Below are 22,343 nucleotides of genomic sequence, written 5' to 3' on the forward strand. Positions count from 1 at the left end.
GGCAGACCAATACATGCGTGTCATTAGCCAAGAATCCTTCATCACGTGTCCTTTCATGTGTTTGCTTTAGCAGAACATCCTTTCACCTGTGTCTGCTTCAGGGAAATGTTCCTTGATGTGTCTGCTTTAGCAAAACATCCTTTTCACTTTTTTCAGGAAATCACTCCTTCAGGTGTTTGCCCCAGCAAGACACCATCCGACACAACTGACTTTCCAAAGACCCCTGAAGCTTCCACATAAAATGGCCTCCCAAAACACCCTGTCTGTCATCATGGCATTTCCCAGAGCACCACTTCTGTTCAGTGTGTCCCATTGCTCCCTTCACAGCAATGGGCTCGCCGCCACAAAATCAACTGGTCTTACCTTGTGTGCCATCACCTGGAAACACCCAGGAAACTGTCAACTGTTGACAGTCAAGGCTCTGAAGTGGTGGGTGTCACCCATGCCTCACAGCTTCAATTGATGGGTCTTGGAATCAATGGGCAGAATGGCTTGCCTCACTATAAAACCCAATAATTATGATTTGGAATTATTTTCATATGGAATATTATAGAATTTTCATTTCTTTCTAACTATCTTGAGTTCTGCTGATTATTTTGATGATCCTATTTTCCAAAGATTGCAGATCACTAGGGAACACACCAGCAGCCCCACCAGAAACAGAAACCCAATGGGGACCAATCTCCACCAGATTTTACAGAGAAGAAAAACATAACTGACCAGCCAGAGAATACATGAGGACAGTCTCTGGGCTGAGAGGCAGGAAAAGATGTTTTGAGTAATATTGGAAGGGCTTTGATTCTGTCAACTTTCTAGGAGAGGAGAGAAAATAGCCAGGCCTATGGCTGTTTATTTATTGACTTTTCTAAACATAAGGGAAAGCCAAGGCTTTAAAGGTAGTGGAGGCAGACAAAACTTGTCCAGCCAGGCCCCAAGGCGCTTGAAGATGAGATTTAAAAGAACAACCTTTAAATTATCTTGTCTGCATAAGTTATAACGTATGACTGAGATATAAGGGGGCTTCAGGACTGAATAGTGTGAATACCAGGTCAGTTTCACAGTCACTAAATCCTTCCTGGGTGTGCTGGTTTGAATAGGCATGGCCTGCACAGACTCATGTCTTTGAATATGTACACCACAGGGAGGTTTGGCCTTCTTGCAGTAGATGTGGCCTTGTTGGAGGAAGCTTGTCACTGTGGAGTAGGCTTTGAGGTCTCTGCTCAAGCTCTGCCCAGGGTGGTGATCCGGTCATACTGCTAGCCGCGTACCCAGCTCTCCGGAGCGCTTGCAGCCGAGTGCCCCGGCCGCGGTTCCCTGGTAGGCGCTGCGGGCTTCCCGGCTCCCCGCTGCCCCCGGCACCCGGGCGGGCCATGCGCCCGGGCTAGAGCTTAGCCGCCGGCATGCCGCTCTCACTGCTGCTTGCCGCGCTCTGCCTCGCTGCCTCCCAGGCGCCCGCGCGAGCCTGCCAGCTGCCTTCAGAGTGGAGACCCCTGAGCGAAGGCTGCCGCGCCGAGCTGGCCGAGACCATCGTGTATGCCAAGGTGCTGGCGCTGCACCCCGAGGTGCCCGGCCTCTACAACTACCTGCCGTGGCAGTACCAAGCTGGAGAGGGAGGGCTCTTCTACTCCGCGGAGGTGGAGATGCTGTGTGACCAGGCGTGGGGCAGTATGCTGGAGGTGCCCGCCGGCTCCAGGCTCAACCTTACCGGTCTGGGCTACTTCTCCTGCCACTCCCACATGGTGGTCCAGGACTACTCCTATTTCTTCTTTGTAAGGTGAGCCTGCCCCCCTCTGCGGGCTACCTGTAGCAAGTCAGAAGAGCCTCAGGGAGCCCGCTCCTCCCACCCCCACCCCCCCAAAAAAACTAAACAAGACTTAGTAGGCTGTTCATTCTCTCTTTGCTGTCTTCTACGAAGATCCTGACCATCCTTGGCTAAAGATGTTTAAGATACATATATGCTTTTGGAGTACTAAGCACAGACTGGGATTAAAGGCAAAAAGATCGAGGTGCTTTTTTGTTTATGAGACCGGGTTTTTCTATTTTCCCCGGGTTATCTTCCTGCCTCAGTCCCCCGAGTGCTGGGATCAAACGCTCATGCTATCAAAGTGCTTTCCAAACACCCATTCGACATTTTGAGAACGATGACCTTTGCCATCAGTTGGTGGGATTCTGTCTGGCTTCTCGAAGTTCTGTCTGAACTTCTCAAGTGTAAATTTCCAGCCAGTTCCCTCAGAGGCCGCTCTCATGCTCCTCCCCTCCACCAATTCCCATCTGGATAAAAGCGAGAAGCAAATCATGATAGAAGCTCGCGAAGCTCCTGGGGAAGCCCTGTCGGTTAAGGTACACCAATGCTCTCCTTTCCTACCCACTGGATGCCAGAAAGCAGCTCCCTGCCCGGCACCGCCCCCAGCCCTGTCCCCCTCTCCCCAGGTCTCAATCTTTACCAGCTGCCCTGTAATTCAAATTAGCAGAGCTTTACTGAGAGCCCGCTGGTGGGAAAGGTAAAGACCCCAGCACCACAATGCTTTGAAGAGTGCAGAAGGGCATCAGGCAGGTGGTGGATCCTATGTAGACACCTCCAATCTTGTGACAGCAAATCCCCCCAAATTCAGTTCATTTATATCGACTACTGAATTCAACCTAAATCTCAATTCGACCTAAATCGCAGGTGGAAAACAGCAGGTGGAACCCCCAAGCTTTGTGGGTTGTTTCTAATTCAAATTAAGATGGATCTAGAACAGGAGAGAGAGAGAGAGAGAGAGAGAGAGAGAGAGAGAGAGAGAGAGAGAGAGAGAGAGAGAGAGAGAGAGAGAGAGAGGCCAAGGTAATAGCCTCAGTCTTACCAATTGTACCAAGGTTCTCGGGAAAGATTCTGACCACTAGCTGCAGATTCAGTTTTGAAGTCTCTGAGAGAGAAAGTGGTGATCTCCGCAGCAGGGGATCCGTAAACTCAAGGCCACATGTGCTTTCCATATTGAAGACAGGCTAAGTTTAGAATGTGTGTTCTGCTTTGCGTTGGCAGTTGTGAACTGCGTACCAGATTAGGGTGATTTCTTAAATTTTTTTTTCTGTAATTGTCTGGAAAGTATAGTTTCTAAATAAAGTCAGCCAGCACTGCAAGCGTGCCTTGTCTGGATACAAAGAAATCCAAGCCGGCCTTTTATGTTTGTATTTAGGGGAAACACTGAAAGCCCAGCTATAAAACAACTGGACGCGGCTTTATTTTCCACTGGATGAAAGCTCTGGAAGGAGCAGGCACTGTTGGACTTTTGCTCATTATTGTATTTTTTTTTTAATCACAACATGGTCCAGTGACTGCGCGGTGGTCAGCCAATGTTTTCATCTCTTGCGGTGATCTGTTGGCAGAAAGTCACACAAGGCTGTGATGGACTGTCTTTTCATAGGGCTGTCTTGCCCTGAAGTAGGCTAACAGCTGCACACCAGGCCTTCCTCCTCTGGTCCAGCCTTCTTCTCCCCTCTTGCTCACTCGCAGTGACTGAGAGAAAGCAGAGAGGGTTATTTTGGCTCATTCTCTGGCTGTGTGGCCCTGTACACTGGGGCAGATGACTGAGGCAGTGCTCTGCAGAAGAGCTTCATCCCTTGGCCAACAGGAAGCAGACAGGAATATAGGTGGGGTCACAGCAGGATATAGTCCCAGAGGCATCCCCCCACCCCCCAGTGAGTTATTTCCTCCAGGTAGATCCACTCTCCAGAAACTTCCCACCCCAATTGGGTTCCAAGGTTGAAACAGAGCGGAAGAGGAACATCTCCAATTCAAACTGGAACCCTTAGGCTAGAATTCTCATCTCTTTTTCCTTTCTATTTCTAATAAACACTTTACACTTGAGCGTGTGAAAACATTCATTAATATTTGCACCACATTCACTGTGTGCCAAGTTCTTTGTTATCCTTGTGCCTGTTGGATGTGTGTGCTAGGTGTGTATGTGGTGCATGCACTGGAGTATGTGTGGCATCTTTTTCTGTCTCTATCCACTTTATTTCCCTGAGATAGGGCTTCTCATCGACCTGGAAACTTGCCGTTTTGGCTAGGCTGGGCTGGCAGGTTCTCAAGATCTGCCCGTCTCTGTTGCCCAGGGTTTGTGTTACTGGCATGCCCAGTCACAACAGGCTTTTTATGGGGGTGCTACGGATTTGACCTTGGGTCCTCACACTTGAGCAGGAAGTGCTCTTACCCACTGAGTCACGTTTACAGTTTTCCATTGTGATCCCCATGATAACACCAAGAGACTATATTCTATTACAGTCCTGTTGTAGCAGACAGGAAGACAGTGGTGCTTAAAGAAGAAGCTGGCTTCGCATCACAAGCCCAGTGTAGCAGTGAGGCTTAAATCCAGGTCACATTACAACTTCTGTCTGCTCACCAGGAAGCAACGGACATTATAAGACATGGGAGACAGACCCACAGGAATGCCAACACCTGAGACCTTGTGCCTTGTCTAGACTCCATTCTTTAGAAACGCTTAAGCTAGACTCAAGCAAAGAAGAAAGCAATGAGAAGTGTTAATGGTAGAAGTCCCTTCCTGAGAACCATGCCAGACTTCATGGTGACATTAGCAAGACAGTTTCTGTCCTTTGTAAACCAGACTGCATCTGGCCCATCTCCATTCGCCTCACCTATGTCTCTGCTTTGACCCTTTCCCCTTAGGATGGATGAAAATTACAATCTCTTGCCGCACGGAGTCAATTTCCAAGATGCCATCTTTCCAGACACACAGGAGAACAGAAGGATGTTTTCCAGCCTTTTCCAGTTTGCTAACTGTTCCCAAGGGCAGCAGCTGACAACTTTCTCGAGTGACTGGGAGATCCAGGAAGACAACAGGGTAAGAACTGGCTGCACAGTCTGTGACTTGGCAGAACAATAAGTCATATTGTCTATGACAACTAAGTCATGGTTGAAGGCATCAAGAATGATCTTCTAAATGATGTATCCTCCTGTCTCTCTCCCAGCTTGACACAGAGCAAATGCAGTGCAAACACTAGTGGGCATTATTACATGCTCAAGTGTAAAGTGCTTGTTAGGAATAGGAAGAAGTCAGACGAGACAAGAGTTATATCCTACGTGTTCCAGTTTGAATTTGAGATGTTCACCTTCCTCTCTGTCACAGTCTTGGTACCCAGCTAGGGTGGGGGGCTGTGGACGTTTCAGAAGATCCACCTCCCTGGAGCAGATAAATCACTTGGGCTATGCCTTTGGGACTGGATCCTGCTCTGGCTAGTTCCTGGATTCCTTTTTTTGCTTCCTGTTTGCCATGAGCTATTGCTACTCCTGGGCTTTGGATGCCCAAGGGTTAGTGCTTGGTAAGGTGTCTTCACAATGTAGGAACGAGATGAGAGGAGGGCACGCATGTCTCAGGTTCCCCTGATTCAAAAGGGAGACCAAAACCAAAGCCATATTGCACTCATTTGATTAAAATATGTAAATCTCTTGGCCTAGTGCTTAAGAGTGTTCAGTGTCTGTAAGCCATTATGACTGTCCTTGTGACTGACCGTCTAAGGCAGTGGTTCTCAACCTGTGAGTTTTGAATCCTTTGGGGGGGGTTCTAATGACCCTTTCACAGGGGCTGTGCATCAGATATATATCAGATATTTACATTATGAGTCATAACGGTAGCAAAACTGCCATTATGAAGTAGCCACAAAATAATTTTATGGTTGAGGGGTCACCACAACATGAGGAACTATATTAAAGGGTCAGGGCATTACGGAACTTGAGAACTACTCATTTAAGGAATTTTCTTGGAAGAAAAGGAAATGAAATAAAAGGGTTCTCAGAGCTAACATTCCGTGCTTTAAAAAAACTTTTTTTTTTTTTTTTTTTTTTAGATTTGGTTTGTGTGTGTGAGTATTTTGCCTAGATGTATGTATGGATACCGTATGTGTGCCCAGTTCCTGGGGAGGGTAGAAGAGGGTGTTTGATCCTGTGGAACTGGAACTTTTGGATGGTTGTGAGCCACAACGTAAATCCTGGAAATCAAACCCAGGTCCTCTGGAAGAGCAGAAAGTGCTCTCAGCTGCTGGGTCTCCTCTCTGGGCGGTGTTCCATGATTTTAAGCGTGATGCTCTCTTTAAAGCTTACCGGGTAGCCCAAGAGGCTGGAGTCAGAGTTAAGATTACAGTTGAGTATGGAATAGAAAGGGATCTCCTAATCTGAGCCAAATGCCAGCAAGGGGGAACTTTTAGGGACCGTCGGCCCTGATGAGATAGAGTCAAAACAGGCCTGTGGGCTGCTGGCCTGTCACCCCCTGTCTTCTGTGCAAAGCAGATTTGAAGTTAAATGACCCGAATCTGAAGAAGGTCTGATGTGGCTATCAAATCCAACAGTGGCCCTAATTTATGGCATAAAGAATCACCTTGGATGTATCTGGTGGCCCCATTCTTTCTTCCCATGCGCGGAGGGGTTGAGAGCCACACCGTCTTGTCTGGTGGCTTGGCCTAGGGAAGTGCCTTGTTCCTGTAAGCTTCGTCAGGGATCCTTGGCCCCCAGAACCATTCTCTTACTCTCACAGAAAAGCTGTGTCTGTCATGGGCAAGGTTGTCCAGACCAAAGAAGCTACTCATTTGCCTTTTCACACACTGCGAGGTTCCTGCCCTAGAGCCACCCTATTGACAGCAGTTTAGGGTCTCCTCGCTTTTCTTCCATGCTTTCTGAGAGTTTCCTTGGGTTTGCCAACCTGTGTTTTGTTGCAGCATGGTCCTGGGAACCTGCTTTGTTTTCTCCCCTCCCCCACAGCATGTGTGAACATAGGAGTGTGCTGGTGCACTTGCCTGTGTGATGGAGATACATGGAGGCTAGAAGACTTCTGGCTTTGGTCTTCAGGCCCAATATTAGTTACTTTTTGTTGCTGTGCTGAAACACTGTGACTGGGGTGACTTATAAAAGACAGCGTTTAATTAAGCTTACAGTTCAAGAGGGTCAGAGTTCCTAATGGGCAAGGCAAGGGCGTGGTGGCAGGAAGAGCAGAGAGGCTTCTTGATCCTGAAGCAGGAGACTGAGAGAACTGGACAGGGTGCCAGGCTTTTGAAACCTCAAAGGCCACCCCTACCGGATACACTTTCTCCAACCAAACCATAGCTCTCAATCCTTCTTAGACAGTTCCACCAGCTGCAAACCAAGTATTCGAACCCCATAAGCCTGTGGGGGCCACGCTCATTGAAGCCACGCACTCTGCCCTTTTGTATTTCCAGACAAGGATCTTTTATTGATGTGGAACTCACCTAGCAGACCAGGCTGGCTGGCCATCAAGGCTCAGGTGTCCCTGCCACCTCTGCCTTTGCTGTGCTGGAATTAGAGGGGTGTGTCATAATGCCTAGATTTTTTGTGTGGGTTCTGGGGAATAAGATCCAGGTCTTTATGCATTCATAAACACTTTACCAGCTGAGCCTTCTCTAGTCTTGGTTTCCTGTGTGTGTGTGTGTGTGTGTGTGTGTGTACTCTTCCACATCTTGCTTTGTCCTCTACATTAGTCACTTGAGGCAGTATCTTTTATTGAACCTGGAATTAGACTGGCAATCATCAAGTCTAAAGTATCTTCCTATCTCTACCCCCATTCCCCCAAGCACTGAAGGAAAGGCAACTTTGGATCCATATCATGGGAGGCCACCAAGGGCTGACACTACCATGCTCTGATGTGTTTACAGAAAAGAGGCAGGTGCAGCTGCCCTCTGAGAGGCCCAATCAGCAGCTGACTGACACAGAAGCAGATACTTACACCCAACAATTGGACTGATGTTGGGAACACCAATGGTTTAATTAGGGAAGGATTGAAGAAGCTGGAAGGGTCTTTATGAAGATCACCATTCTCAACTAATCCAGACCCCAAGGAGCTACCAGAGCCTGAGCCACCAACCAGGAGCACAGAAAAGCTCGTCCAAGGCCCCTGGAACATATGTAGCAGGGGTCTGCCTGGTCTAACATCAGTGGGAGATGATGTGCTGAAACCTTGATGGACTTGAAGCCCCAGGAAAGGTGAGGCCTGGTGGGGGAACCACCCTCTCTGAGGCAAGAGGGAGGAGGAATGGAATGAAGCATAAGAGGAGGACTGAGTGGGGAAAATTACTAGAATGCAAATAAATAAAATTACATAGATTAAATAATCGCAACTCCTTTAGTAATGTCGTTATGAATTTCCATAAATACCTTCACTAACAGATTGTATATTTAAATTTTCCCACAGGTTGTTTTATTCTAATACATGAGGGTAGTGCCAAGAGATCTGCAATCTAAGAGGTGCTTGGTGATGGGGATGGTGATGCAATGATACTGTCATGTTGTGAGTCTCACTCAGCTCAGGCTTTGTTCAGATCAGAATACTACTGCTGTGTGTATGGGGAAAGCCAGTGGGGATTAGGGATGCATAAGAATGAAGTATGACACACACACATATGAAAATGCTACAATGAAATCCATTTGGAGTAACCTAAAAAACTTAAAAATAAAGACTTCCCTTTCCATAGATTTGTATGATCTTGCAGAACTTGCCTAGAACAGCGACCCATAGTGTAGTTGTTTGACTTTTGCCTTTTTCCTTCTTTTTGGTAAATTCATATTTAGCCAGCCACTGTCGCATTGCTCATTTGGGTGGCCCAGACGGGCCATCATTAAGGGGGCAATTGTCAGGGAAAATACAAAAGACCATAATTCTACAGCTGAGATAAACTCAATCTCTTATTTGTTTTCAAACTTCTGTTTTTGGTGATTTGTTCCTAGAAAACAAACTTAAAGACATAGCAACATATGTAGGAGACCTCAGTGTCTAAGAATACCAGTTACAAAAAGGTACCTGTGACAGAACAAAAGGGCATATGGGGTGGAACAGAGGAACTTTGAGCCCTTCTGATCTACAAATAAAAAATACTTCTCTAGTCCCAGATTCCTCCACTATCTCCCAGACTTCTCATTAAGAATCCAATCTCAAGGATCTATCTCTCTCTGCAAGGTAACTGGAGGTCTTCCTTTTCCTCCCCTTGCAAACTCTCTCTGCTGTGAGACAAGTATTGGGTGTGGCTACACTTGTGAACCCATGTCTTCCTGATTTGCTTGTCCCCAACCCTGTGCTGAATTGAGTGAGGTAAGCTGTAGATAGGATACCTGGAGACAATATCATCCTCTCACCTCCACACAACATTCTGAATTAGTCAACAAAGTTCCTTGTCTAACATGAAGAAGAGTGCTGGAGAGATGAGTCACCAGTTAGGAGCACTCACTCTTCTTCCAGAGGTCCTGAGTTCAGTTGCCAGAAACCAGGGACTAGCTCACCACCACCTGAAATGGAGATCTGATGCTCTCTTCTGATATGTCTGAAAACTGTGATGTGTACACCTATACATTAAATAAATAAATAAATAAATAAATAAATAAATAAATCTTTTAAAAAATAAAATTAAATGAAGACAAATGAAAATAAGCTGGCTAGGGTGATAGAGTTCACAGAGTAGCCATGGGAATACAGAGAACCAAGAATACAGAACTGATGATTTGCACCACTGCCCCACACAGTCTGACAAGATCCCTATATAAAATGACAACACAAGCACGTTTTTGGATCATGTGTGTACATCATTTTTGGAAGAAAAGATGACTCACAACAGAATGTATAAATCCCAAAGATGTCTGCCTAAATCTATGTACATATTTGCAACAGCAAAACTATGACGTTTAAGGTGTTAGACCCACTCTCACTATACTAACTCAAAAAGAGAAATTCCAAGTGTCTTAGTGTAATGTGTCCAATCAGAATAAAAAGTATCCTGATTTTTTTCAATTAAAATTGAGGCATTGTGTGACTGAGACACTCAAGTATTAGTTCCAGATGAGAAAAATATATGAAAGACTTTGTGAGAGACATAAGAAAATAAGTAAAATATGTCCATGAACTTCATAAAGTTTTATCTAATATTTTTCATGCTAAAGCATGCAGTCTCTCTGGTTATCATGACATCTAGCTCAAAGTGCTCTACTATTAGCCTAAGCCATAGATGGCTGGAGACAGGAATGTCTCACCAACAGCTTATCTAACATATGCTCCATGATGATTGACTATGTGGTTTATATATGAGATAAAAGAAAGCAAAGCAAGCAGGTATGAGGCACTGGCCTGAGGCAACAAACAGTCCCATGCAAGTGTGCCCTTAGGGCTCAAGAACTAGAATAGTAATTAGACTTAGAATTCAGAATAGACAGGTGCTCCACTGGCAATGCACCTGGCCAGCTGTTGGTTCATAAGTAAATTAAATCAACATTTTGTTCAAAGTCAGTATTACCTTATGAAACAACTTATAGTTTTTGGCTATTGGGGGTTTGGCATATTTGAATGAACTATTTCGAGTAATAGTTGACAGACTGAACAGATATTTGAAAAGCACAGAATTAAAGAAATTATTTTAATTTAAAAAATGCTTGGTGTATAACAACAATCCCAAATCCCAAAGCATGATCAGAAGGCTGATACTGAAAGACAGTGGATTTGAGGATACACTGAACAAGGTCCTTGGTCAAAAGCAAACAAATGCATCAAGGTAGACATGAATGTTTTGCAAGGATGTGAGTCACTGCAGTTGTGGGGGACCTATGAGGTCCTGAGTCTGGTTATAGCCTCAAGCACAAAAGGGTACTTGTTGATTGTCACAGCAATTTAAGTTATGCCTATTTGAAGTACTACTTGATCAAAACATGAAGTGAGCCAATTTTACATTAGATGTAACTGTAGAACATTTTTAAGACTTGATCTCAGAGAAGGAAGGGTAACTCAGGAGTGGAGCTTGTTTAAATTTTGCAGGAATCCACATATTTCGTTGCAGAACAAAAGGGAAAAAACTGTAGTTATTAAAAAGAATTTTACATGCTAAATATAAATATAACTTACAATATTAGCCATAAAACTCACAAACTTGCTAAGGATAATTTTATTATTTATCTACAAACTCTAAAAATAACAAATACAGTATAGGCTTAGCTACATAGAGTTGAGTATGTAAACCAGAATTTGAAATTTGCAAGTGAACATGAATGTCAAAGCCAATCATCACAGCACAGACACTAAGAGATAGGAATTTATCCTCTATGACAGTAATCAAAGCCATGAGTTTTCATGTTTTAGAGAAAGGTCATTTAATAAAGGTGAAAAGGAAATCTGGACATAGAGCTCTAAACTTTGATAAAAATTTCTCCTTAGATTTAGACAAAATTCAAAGAGACATTGACCATAAAAACATTCAAAGAGACACACTAAGGGCCAGAGATAATAAACTCAGTACTGGTTCCAGGTATACCATATCTTATCAGACCTTTGCATCATTTGCTATAAATTTAGACAGCTAGATGCTGTACGTTACTATAATATTTGCATTGCTAGCTGAAATAGCCACATCTACAGAATTTTAGGACCTGTGTTATTGCGTTCTTGCTTAACCATAAGATTTTGATGAACAACAGCTCAGTATCTTATGTAGGCCATGCAGCAGAGGTGTTCTGTCTTGCACATGGACAGAAGGACTCCATAATGTAAGTAATACATTATGGAGTTCTGTCTTGCACATGGACAGAAGGACATTTACAATCTTCCTTATGAAGTCCAGCATGATCTAACTAATCCAAGAAAACTGCAAGTGCCACAGACCTCCTTTGTCCTTGAAAATATTAAGAGAATTATCCCTTCAAAATAGCTTGGATCCCATCTTTGCTTATTTCAGAATTCATCATGCTCCTGTAAAAGGATACATTACCCCAATTTTGCAGTAATAACTGATGAGAATTGCCTGTATTATGACATATTTAACAATTTCACATTCATTCAAGGTTTGTTTGAAGTGGACCAACTTTTATGGCTTGGAAATACTTACACCATTGCCCTGCCTTCAAAAACATGAAAAAGTTCTGATGAAAACTCAGCTAGTTCTCTTTTTTAAAGTACACAATAATGTAAGTAATACATTTAAAGATGCAATTTCAGTGTAATGCTGTCCTAGACACCTTTAGATTTCCCCCTCTGTGTGTTTTACATTTTATACATAAAGCCAATAAAAATATGAAGCAAAGGGCTTCTCTCTACACAAATATAACCTGCTGTTCCATGTTTCTTCAGAGTTTGTTTGAGGCTAGCCTGGTCTACAGAGTGAGCTACAGAACAGCCAGGGCTGCACAGAGAAATCCTGCCCCAAAAAACCAAACAAAGCAAAAAAAGAGGTTGTTGAAATGAACATTTTAATAGTAGCGATACACACTGAAAATAAAACTGCAACAGATTTACAATTCTTGTAATTGCACTGTTTTATTTCTGTACGTAATTCCACCATCTCAACAATTATATGTATCAACATGAATATTATCTCTATTCACTGTGTCTTTGCAATTAAACTATGACAGAACATACTTACTGGGTGCTCCTAAAAGCCGTGATAGTTTTAGGGAAATTTCAAATAAGAAAATTTTCAAATAAATGGGATGAAGAGAAATTAATATTATTAGTGGATAATATGAAAAGTTTCTGCTACTTTCCAGAAAGACTTTTTCAGGTAAAATATTTTCTGAGTTACATTTTGGAACCCTTTTACTAAAGGATAATTAAGCAAGATTACTGATATATATGCTTTCTTATATATAAAAATATTTAAAACGCTTAACAATGGAGGAGTTTTGTGTGTTTCTTGTGATTTTTCCTGGATGTTAAGGTCTTGGGGTGATGTATTGTTGGTTTATCGTTTTGCTTTGTTTAAATTTGGTATGTTTGTTCATTTGTTGGACCATTTGTTTTCTAAAGAGAGAAAATATGGATTTGCCTATGTCAGAGGAGGGGAGGAATTCTTAAAATCAACTATGCACATGCGGTTAAGAGTTTAACTTTCAATCTTTAAGTGAAAATGGTGGATATGACCCCAAAAATTGTTTATAAAACCACTAAATACTTAAGTCCCAGATAAAACAGTGTCACCTGAAAGGTAAAAATGGATATAAATAGGAATACACCTTAAGTTGTCTTGATGTGCATGCCACACCTCCTCTGTTATAGCCAGAGGACAACACTAAAGAGGTTCACTCCTCATACTACATGGGGTCCAGGGAATGAACATTGTGGTCAAATGGTGACAAGAACCTCTACCCACTGTGTCTTGTCAACAAACATTCAGGTTTTGTTGGAAATATCATTCAAGTTCCAATTGGAAAGAAATTTAAAATATTCCAAATATGTTCTATTTACTGACTCAGGTTAACAAAGGAGCATATCTGAAAAATGAGAATTTTGTGTCAGCTATACACTTCAGTGGTTCATCAGACTTAAAATACAATACTATCAGAAACCTGAAACACTTAGAGAGACAAAAGCATAGCTAACCTTATTAAGCTATCCCACCAAGCTCTCCTTCTTGAATGTGGACTTAAATCGTGGCCCCTGTGCTGTTGAACCCAAAGATATTCTGAAGACTGCTGTCACTGGTTCCCTCTGAGACAGATCTGTGGTGAGTGTGGATGTGCGACAGCCTGTTCATCCTTCTCTCAGAAGCAAGCCTGGACTTGGTGTTCTGTAACTCCACAATACTGCTGTAAATACTGCAGAGGAAAACATTTCATGTCACATACTTTTCCTAAATGACTCCCAAAATTGTATTTTGACAATTGCTATAAGAAGAAATGTGATTTCTGTTTAAACATTCTTTTACAAGTCAAAATATTTCAGAGAATGACTACTATAACAATTGAAAGTTTAAATTACTATAATTACTTCAGACAATTCAAAGGTGATTTGTTTTTCCCAGGAGGCATATACTTTTATTATATATTGGCATAATATTGAATGATTAATTTTAGTGTTCATAGATGTACAGAAAATTTTAGAAAACGTAACATGAATATTCCATTTATCATTTTTTTTTGTTGTTTTTCGAGACAGGGTTTCTCTGCATAGCCCTGGATGTCCTGGAACTCACTCTGTAGACCAGGCTGGCCTCAAACTCAGAAATCTACCTGCCTCTGCCTCCTAGAGTGCTGGGATTAAGGGAGTGTGTCACCACCACCTGGCGATTATTCTATTTATAATTTAAGTGTATAACAATGATATATGATACATAATTTTATTTTTTCATTAAAAAGCATTACAATCTGATCATAATTTTCACCTCTGTCAAATTCTCCAAGGTTTTACCCTCTCCCTACAAACCCAACTCCATGCCTTTTCTTTGTATTTCTTTGTGACCAGCAAGAAGCAAAAGAGACTAAGAAGCTACACACACATATTCACAAAATCAGAAATCAAAAAATACAGGCGAGCCGGGCAGTGGTGGCGCACGCCTATAATCCCAGCACTTGGGAGGCAGAGGCAGGCGGATTTCTGAGTTCGAGGCCAGCCTGGTCTACAGAGTGAGTTCCAGGACAGCCAGGACTACACAGAGAAACCTTGACTCAAAACGCCCACCCCCCCTAAAAAAAATACAGGCGAAAATCAATAAGACAAAAAATGTCTAAACAGCCTGAGCAGCCTCATATTCCATCTGGACCTCCAGTCTCCTCCCTGTCTGCCCAACTTCTTCTATTGAGCCTGAAACACACAGGTAAGCTTCCAGTCCCCAACCCATCTTCCCTGCTTTCTGAGTCCTCTGGAGCAAGCCCACATGCTCTGAGCAGCCGGATGTCCCAGGGGAACCTCCATTCTCCCCCTATTCTCTCTTTCAACCTTCAATAGGTCTGCAGCTACTTAACCACAGAGACCTTCAGATCTATTACCACACAATCTAAGGATATCGATCAGAGGCCTGCCCTAGGAGGACCATTGTATTTAAGACCCCCTCCACGCCTACTATAAAAGATACATCAAAGGACCAAAGTCATACAGATGGAAACACGTCCTAAAAAGAACATAATTTAAAAAGTCAGGCCAATATGACACCTTCGGAGCACAGATAAACTTCTAGAGCAAGCCCAGGATATCTTATTACAACTGAAGCACAAGAAAATGGCCTTTCATTCAATCTTATAGAAATGATACAGGACGTTAAAGAGGAAATTAATAAATCCTGTGAAGAAATACAGGACATAAGCCCAACAGGTAGAGGTCTTTAAAGTGGAAACAAATAAATCCTTTAAAAATATACAGAGTAATACAAATAAACAGGTGAAAGAAAGAAATAAAACCATGAAAGACCAGGAAGTCGAAATAGGAGCAATAAAGAAAACACAAACTGGTGGAATCCTGGAGTTGGAAAACCTGGGGAAGAGAATAGGAACAATGGATGCAAGCATAACTAAAAGAATAGAGGAGATGGAAGAAAGAATCTCAGGCATAGAAGCTACAATACAAGAAATAAATCCGTCAAAAATGGTAAATCTAAAAATTTCCTGACAAAAAAACATCCTGGAAATCTGTGATATCATTAAATGACCTAACTTAAGAATAATTGGAATAGAAGAAGAAGAAGAGTCTCACCTCCAAGGCCCTGAAAATATTCTGAACAAAATAACAAAACACTTTCTCAATCTAAACAAGGAGAAACAACTTATAAAGCAAAACTATAGAACACCAAATAGACTGGACCAGAAATGAAAATCCTACCAACACAGAATAATCAAAACAGAAAATCTATTGAAAAAAAATACTAAATTCCTCAAGGTAAAGAGGTCAAGTAATATATAGAAGCATACCTATTACATTCACACAAGACTTCTCAACAGAAACTCTAAAAGCAGTAGAAGGGCACGGTGACATATCTTGCAATGTCACAAATACTCCTACCTAGATTTTTCTACTCAGCAAACCTCTCAATCACTATAGACAGAGGAAAAAAGATGTTTGAAGGCAAATACAAATTGAAACTATATTTATCTACAAATTTAGTCCTACAAAAAAATACAAGAAGAAAAATTCTCACGCAAGGAGGATACCTACATCCAAGAACATACAGAGAAAATAAATAATTACAAACCAGCAAATAAAAGAAAATCCCAACAGCCGGTCATTAATTTCTCTCAATATCAATGGACGAATTTCCTCAATAGCTTAAAAAAAGTTTTAAAAAGTGATGCAAAATAGGATCCATCACTATGCTGCATACAATAAACAAATCTCAGCAATAAAGGCAAACATTATCTCAGAGTAAAGGGTTGGAACAAAGTTTCCCAAGCAAATATTCTTAAATGGAGAACTGGAGTATCAATTATAATATAAAGTAAAATAGATTCTCAACCAAAATTAATCAAAGAGACAGAGAAGGACACTTTACACTAATGAAAGAAAAAAAAATCTACCAAGAAGATATATCAATTCTGAACAGCTATGCCCCAAACACATGAGTACACACATGTGTAAAACAAACACTGCGGAAGCTTAAATATCACATCAAACCCCACATATTAATAGTGGGAGACTTCAAAACCCCAATCTCAGGTATGGAAAGGTCACCAAGACAGAAATTAGACACAGAAATCATGAAATTAACAGTTGATTCAGGAAACAACTGAATCTAACAGCCATCTACAGAACCTTTCTCCAAAGCACAAAAGGATATATTTTAATCCCAGCACTTCACAGAACCTTCTCCAAAATTGATGATATAATCAAGCAGAAAGCAAGCCTCAACAGATCCAAGAAAATTGAACTAAACACTTGAAACTTATGAGCTCCCCATGGACTAAGGCTGGACATCAACAATAGAAAGATGAGAAAGAGCAAATATTCATGGAAAGAGAAGAACTCTCTACCCAACAATCACTTTGTCAGGGAAGAAAAAGAAAGAAAATTAAAGACTTTCCAGAATTCACTGAAAATAGAGGCACAACATATCCAATCATATAGGGCAAAATGAGGGCAGTACTAAGAGGAAAGCCCATAATACTAAATGCCTTCATTAAAAAATGTATACATCACATACTAATATCTTAATAGCACACTTGAAAGATGGAGAAGAAAAGGAAGCAAACACACCAAAGTGGTGTAGATGGCAGGAAATAGTCAAACTCAATGTTGAAATAAATGAATTGGAAACAAAGAAAATAATCCAATGATTCAACAAAAACTATATCTGGTTTGTTGAGAATATCAGCAAAATAACAAATCCTTATCTGAAGTATTTAAAGGTAGAGAGACAGTACCAAAATTTAAAAAAAAAATCAGTGGTAAAAAATAAATACATAACAGAAACTAAGGAAATTCAAACAATCATAAGCTCCCACTTAAACACCTGTACTACACAAAATCAAAATCTAAACTAAGTGGCGGATTGCCCAGACAAATAACACTTAAATAAAGATCACATTAACTATCTAAATAATCCTATGAAAATTAAGGAAATAGAAGCATTCTTCAAAAGTCTCCCAAAACAAACAAAGAAATGGGATGAATATGATGATTTTTATGCAGAATTACAGCTGATTTTCAAGGCATAGCTAACCCCAATACTCCTCAAACACTCCACAAAATAGAAGCAAAGGAACACTGTCAAACTTATTCTATGAGGCCACAGTCAGCCTGATACCTAAACCACACAAAGACTCAACAAAGCAAAAGGACTTCAAACCCATTTCTATTATGAATATTGGTGCAAAAATACTCTATATATTACTTCTAAATTTAACCAAGGAACACATCACAAACATCACCCATTATAATCAAATAGGTTTATCCCAAAGATGCAGGAAGGGTTCACTAAATGAAAATCCATCAAGCTAAACCACAATATAAAGAAACTGGGAAAAATGGCATGATAATCTCATCAGATGCTGAAAAAGTCTTTGACAAAATACAACAGTCCTTCATTTTAAAAGTATTAGGAATATCAGGGATACATGACACATACCTAAACATTCTCAAAGAAATATACAACAACCCAGTAGCCAACATCAGGATACAGGGAGAGAAACTTAAAGCAATTCGATGAAAATCAGGAACATGAAAAAGCTGCTCACTCTTTCCTTACCAATTCAAAACAGTACTTGAAGTTCAAGTCATAGCAATAAAACAGTAAAAGGAGATCAAGGTGATTAAAATTAGAAAAGAAAAAGTCATATTCTTATTACTGGATAATATGATTCTATACATAACTGACTCCCAAAATTCTACCAGAGAACATCACCTGTTGATAAACAACTTCAGAAAATTAGATGGATACAAAATAAACTGAAAGCAATTAATAGTCTTCCTTTATAAAATGAATAAATGGGCCAAAAAATGAAGAAAAACACCCTTTGTGATGAGCACAAAAATATAAAATATCTTGGTGTAACTCTCTAATGAAGCAAGTTACAGATCAGTATGGCAAGAAATTAAAGTGCCTGTAGAAAGAAATTTAAGAAGGTATCAGGAGATAAAAGAATCTCCTGATAGGTAGCTATGGATAGGTAGCTTTAATTTTGTGAAAATGGATATTTTACCAAGCAGTCTTCAGGTTCAATGCAATTCTCATCTAAAATCCCATTTTTATGGAACTTGAAAGAGCAAATCTCAACTCCATATGGAAAATAATAAATTCAGGCTAGTAAACACAATCTTGAAAAATAAAATAACTTCAGAAGAAATCAATATCTGTGACCTCAAACTGTACTGCAGAGCAATAAGGATAAAACTGCCTGGTGTTGGTATAGAAACAAAAGCATGGCTACATGGTATCTACTCAAAGACTTGGTACAACGACTCTGGAAAACAATTTGGTGGTTTCTCCGAATACTAGGAATACCTCAAGACCCAAATTTACTACTTCTAGGCATATACCCAAACATGTTCCACCATTCCACAAAGACATTTCCATAGCTATGTTCATAACAATTTAATTTGTAATATCCAGAAACTGGATACAACCTAGGTGTTCCTAAACTTAAGAATGGACAAAAAATATGTGATATATCTAAAATTGAAATACCATTCTGCCATGAAAACCAAAGACATTTTGAATTTTTCAGGTAGAGATGAATCTTGAGAATATCAAGATTCCCAAAAGGACACGAATAGTATGTATACGCATATAATTGAATATTTGCCATAAAATAAAGGACACTCATGCTGCATTCCACAAATCCAAGGAGGCTAGACAGAAAGAGGGCACAAACAAGGATGCTTGAGACTCACTTAGAAGGAAGAATGGAGTAGTGGTGGAAGGTAGATGGAGAGAGGGAACATTGTGGGAGAGAATAATTGAAGGAGAGAGGGTGTGGGTGTGTTCAGGAGTGTGGAGGGGCATGGGGGATGTCAGGATTCCCATAAGAATTACTGGAAAATGCAAATTACTGGGTAGTGGGTAGGTAGGATGGATCTCCAGGAGAGACAAAGAAATGGGGTAGGGGGGGGAGCTCTAAATCAATGGGGGTGTCCTTAGCAGTGACTCACAACATTTAGGATATGGAGCCTTATTAGGCAGCCTCCTGTGGCCAGGCAGGATCTTCAGTCTGGCAATAGGGACACAACCAACTCACAAAATTTTTGAGAGAAATCTTGTTCTTTTTCCAAGAAATAGAGGGACTGTGGATGAAGCAGAGTTTGAGAGAACAGCTAACTATCCCAACTTGAAATGCATCCCATTGACAAGCACTAAAACCTGACACTACTAATGATACTCTGTTATACTAGCAGGCTAGAATCTAGCATGGCTGTGCATTATAAGGCTCCAACAGTCAACTGACACACACAGATGCCCACACCTTCAGCCAAATAGTGGAAGGATTTGGGGCCTCTTCAGAAAGAATAAGAGGAATGATTGTAGCTCATAAGGGGATAGTAATACCAACAATTCAACTAAGGTGGACCTTTGGGAATCTCAGAGACTGAACCACCAACCAGATAACTTAAACAGACGGGACCTGGGCCTCCCTACACATATGTAGCAGATGTGCAGCTTGGTTATTTTGTATGTCCTGAACAACTGGAGCAGGATCTATCCCAAAAGCTATATTATATACTTGGGATATATTCATCTAGCTGGGCTGCCTTGTCTGGTCCCAGTAGAAAAGGAGGTCATAGCCCTGCAGAGCCTTGAAGTGCCAGGGAGGCAGAAAGCCAGTGTGCCCCCATCCACTCATAGGTCAAGGAGAGTGGGAAAGGAGGGAATGATTGTGAGAAGGGATGACAGGTTGGGGGCAGCAGTGAGTAAGAAATAAACTGAATAAGTAAACATTAAATTAAAAAAGCCTGAACAAATCAATATAAAAAAAAAACTACAAAAATGTCATTCATTGTGTTTTGTGCTAACCAGCTACTTATCATGTGGACTCTCCTAAATTATGGTGATTCAAGAGCTTCAGAGAGGTTGAACACGTAAGCAAAGAGGCACAATTTTATAACCAAATCTACTGCTTTCTAGAAGGGTTATACTTAAAAAATTGTTGATACCCCTGTATTTAAAGTGTAACAAGTTAAGAAATGTTTAGTTGGTTGATACATTTTTTATGTCATACTCATAGGCATTTAAATATGCATAAATTTATAAAACATATATAGTACAGATATAAAATTAAATGGCAAAGTGAAACATGAATTTGGTGAGTCAGGCTACCCCTGAGGCCAGTAAACTATAAGATCTTCGTCGAGTTATTAGTTGTGAGGCCTGCCCTTTTTGCCATTCATGTAGCCCTCCCTCTCATACTGAATGAGCAATTATGTTTAGCAACTTCATAATCTATATTTCTGTTCACCCCTGCAGTAGACATTAAGGTCAACAGCAGGGATAGTTCCTTTTGTAAATTAGAAAAGCATTAATGTACCAGAGTCCCTCTAGGTAACATACAAATTTCCTATTACAGAGACATAACATTCCAATAGCCAGAATAATAGACTCTGTGGTGTGTGCTACGTTCTTTGTGTTTCTATTATAACCTTCCTTTAAACACTTCTACTTAAGTGAACATTTGATGAGGAGAGTTCCAAAATTACAGCTGTATGAAGTAGCAATTCAAAATAACCAACATGCATATGTACTTAGCTGAATGTCCACACCTCAAGTAAACTTTTATTATGGAAAGGGAAGGAAGTGTCCCAGACATGAACCCACACACCTACAGTCACTGGATATTTGACAAAGGAGCTAAAAACATCCAGTGGAAAAGAGACAGCATTTTTAACAAATGGTGCTGTATCAACTGGAGGTCAGCATAAAGAAAAATGCAAATTGATCCATTCTTACCTCCTTGTACAAAGCTCAAGTCCAAGTGGATCAAGGATCTTCACACTGTGCATATACCCAGAGGATTCCCCAGCATGAAATAAGGATACATGCTCCACTATGTTAATAGCAGCCCTATTTATAATAGCCAGAAGCTGGAAATAACCCAGGTATCCCTCAACAGAAGAATGGATGCAAAAAATGTTGTGTATATACACAACGGAGTACTATTCAGTCATTAGAAACAATGAATTCATGAAATTCTTAGGCAAATGGATGGAGCTGAAGAACATCATACTAAGTGAGGTAACCCAGTCTCAAAAGATCAATCATGGTATGCACTCACTAATAAGTGGATATTGACCTAGAAAACGGGAATACCCAAAACATAATCCACACATCAAATGAAGTACAAGAAGAACAGAGGAGTGGCCCCTTGTTCTGGAAAGACTCAGTGTAGCAGTACAGGGCAAAACCAGAACAGGGAAGTGGAAATGGGTGGGTGGGAGAACAGGGGGAAGGAAGGGGGCTTATGGGACTTTTGGGAAGTGGAGGTCCAGAAAAGGGGAAAACATTTGAAATTTAAATAAAAAATACATCGAATAAAAAAAATAAAATAAAATAAATACAAAAATATCCAGATACACTGAAGTTTATAGAGGAGAAAGTGGGGAAGAACCTTAAACACATGGGCACAGGGGAAATTTTCCTGTATAGAACACTAATGGCTTATGCTCTAAGAACAAGAATCGACAAATGGGATCTCATAAAACCACAAACCTTATATAAGTCAAAGGACATTGTCAATAGGACAAAATGGCATCCAACAGATTGGGAAAAGATCTTTACCATTCCTACATCTTATACAGGGTTAATATCCAATGTATACAAAGAACTCAAGAAGTTAGAATCTAGGGAGCCAAATAACTCTACTAAAATGGGTACAGAGCTAAGTAGAGAAATCTCAACTGAGAAAACTCGAATGGCTCTAAAGAAATGTTCATCATACTCTGTCATCAGGGAAATGCAAATCAAAAGAACCCTGAGAGTCCACCTTACTCCAGTCAGAATGCCTAAGATGAAAACTCCTGGGGCCAGCAGATGCTGGAGAGGATGTGGAGAAAGAGGAACACTTCCTCATTGCTAGTGGGATTCCAAGCTGGTAAAACCACTCTGGAAATCAGTTTGGTGGTTCCTCAGAAAATTACACATAGTACTACATGAGGACCTAGCTATCCAACATATAATAAAGA

The 22,343-nt window shown here is 40.9% G+C and overlaps 3 protein-coding genes across 10 annotated transcripts in view; 2 read left to right on the top strand and 1 right to left on the bottom strand.

Annotated features, from left to right (window-relative positions):
* LOC127665122 (ankyrin repeat domain-containing protein 26-like) overlaps window positions 1–22,343 on the bottom strand; it is a 922,395-nt gene that overhangs the window by 668,040 nt on the left and 232,012 nt on the right. The window lies entirely within an intron of this gene.
* LOC127665125 (ankyrin repeat domain-containing protein 26-like) overlaps window positions 1–22,343 on the top strand; it is an 870,635-nt gene that overhangs the window by 429,652 nt on the left and 418,640 nt on the right. The window lies entirely within an intron of this gene.
* LOC127665128 (coiled-coil domain-containing protein 3-like) overlaps window positions 1,293–22,343 on the top strand; it is a 738,150-nt gene continuing 717,099 nt past the window's right edge. For both annotated transcript variants that reach the window (XM_052157566.1, XM_052157565.1), the window contains exons 1-2: window positions 1,293–1,774; window positions 4,667–4,841. In XM_052157566.1, the coding sequence (XP_052013526.1) occupies window positions 1,401–1,774; window positions 4,667–4,841 (549 nt within the window). In that variant the 5' untranslated portion in view covers window positions 1,293–1,400. The remainder of the gene's footprint in view (window positions 1,775–4,666; window positions 4,842–22,343) is intronic.

This window comes from Apodemus sylvaticus, chromosome 14 (genome assembly GCF_947179515.1).
Source record: "Apodemus sylvaticus chromosome 14, mApoSyl1.1, whole genome shotgun sequence".
Lineage (NCBI taxonomy): Eukaryota > Metazoa > Chordata > Mammalia > Rodentia > Muridae > Apodemus > Apodemus sylvaticus.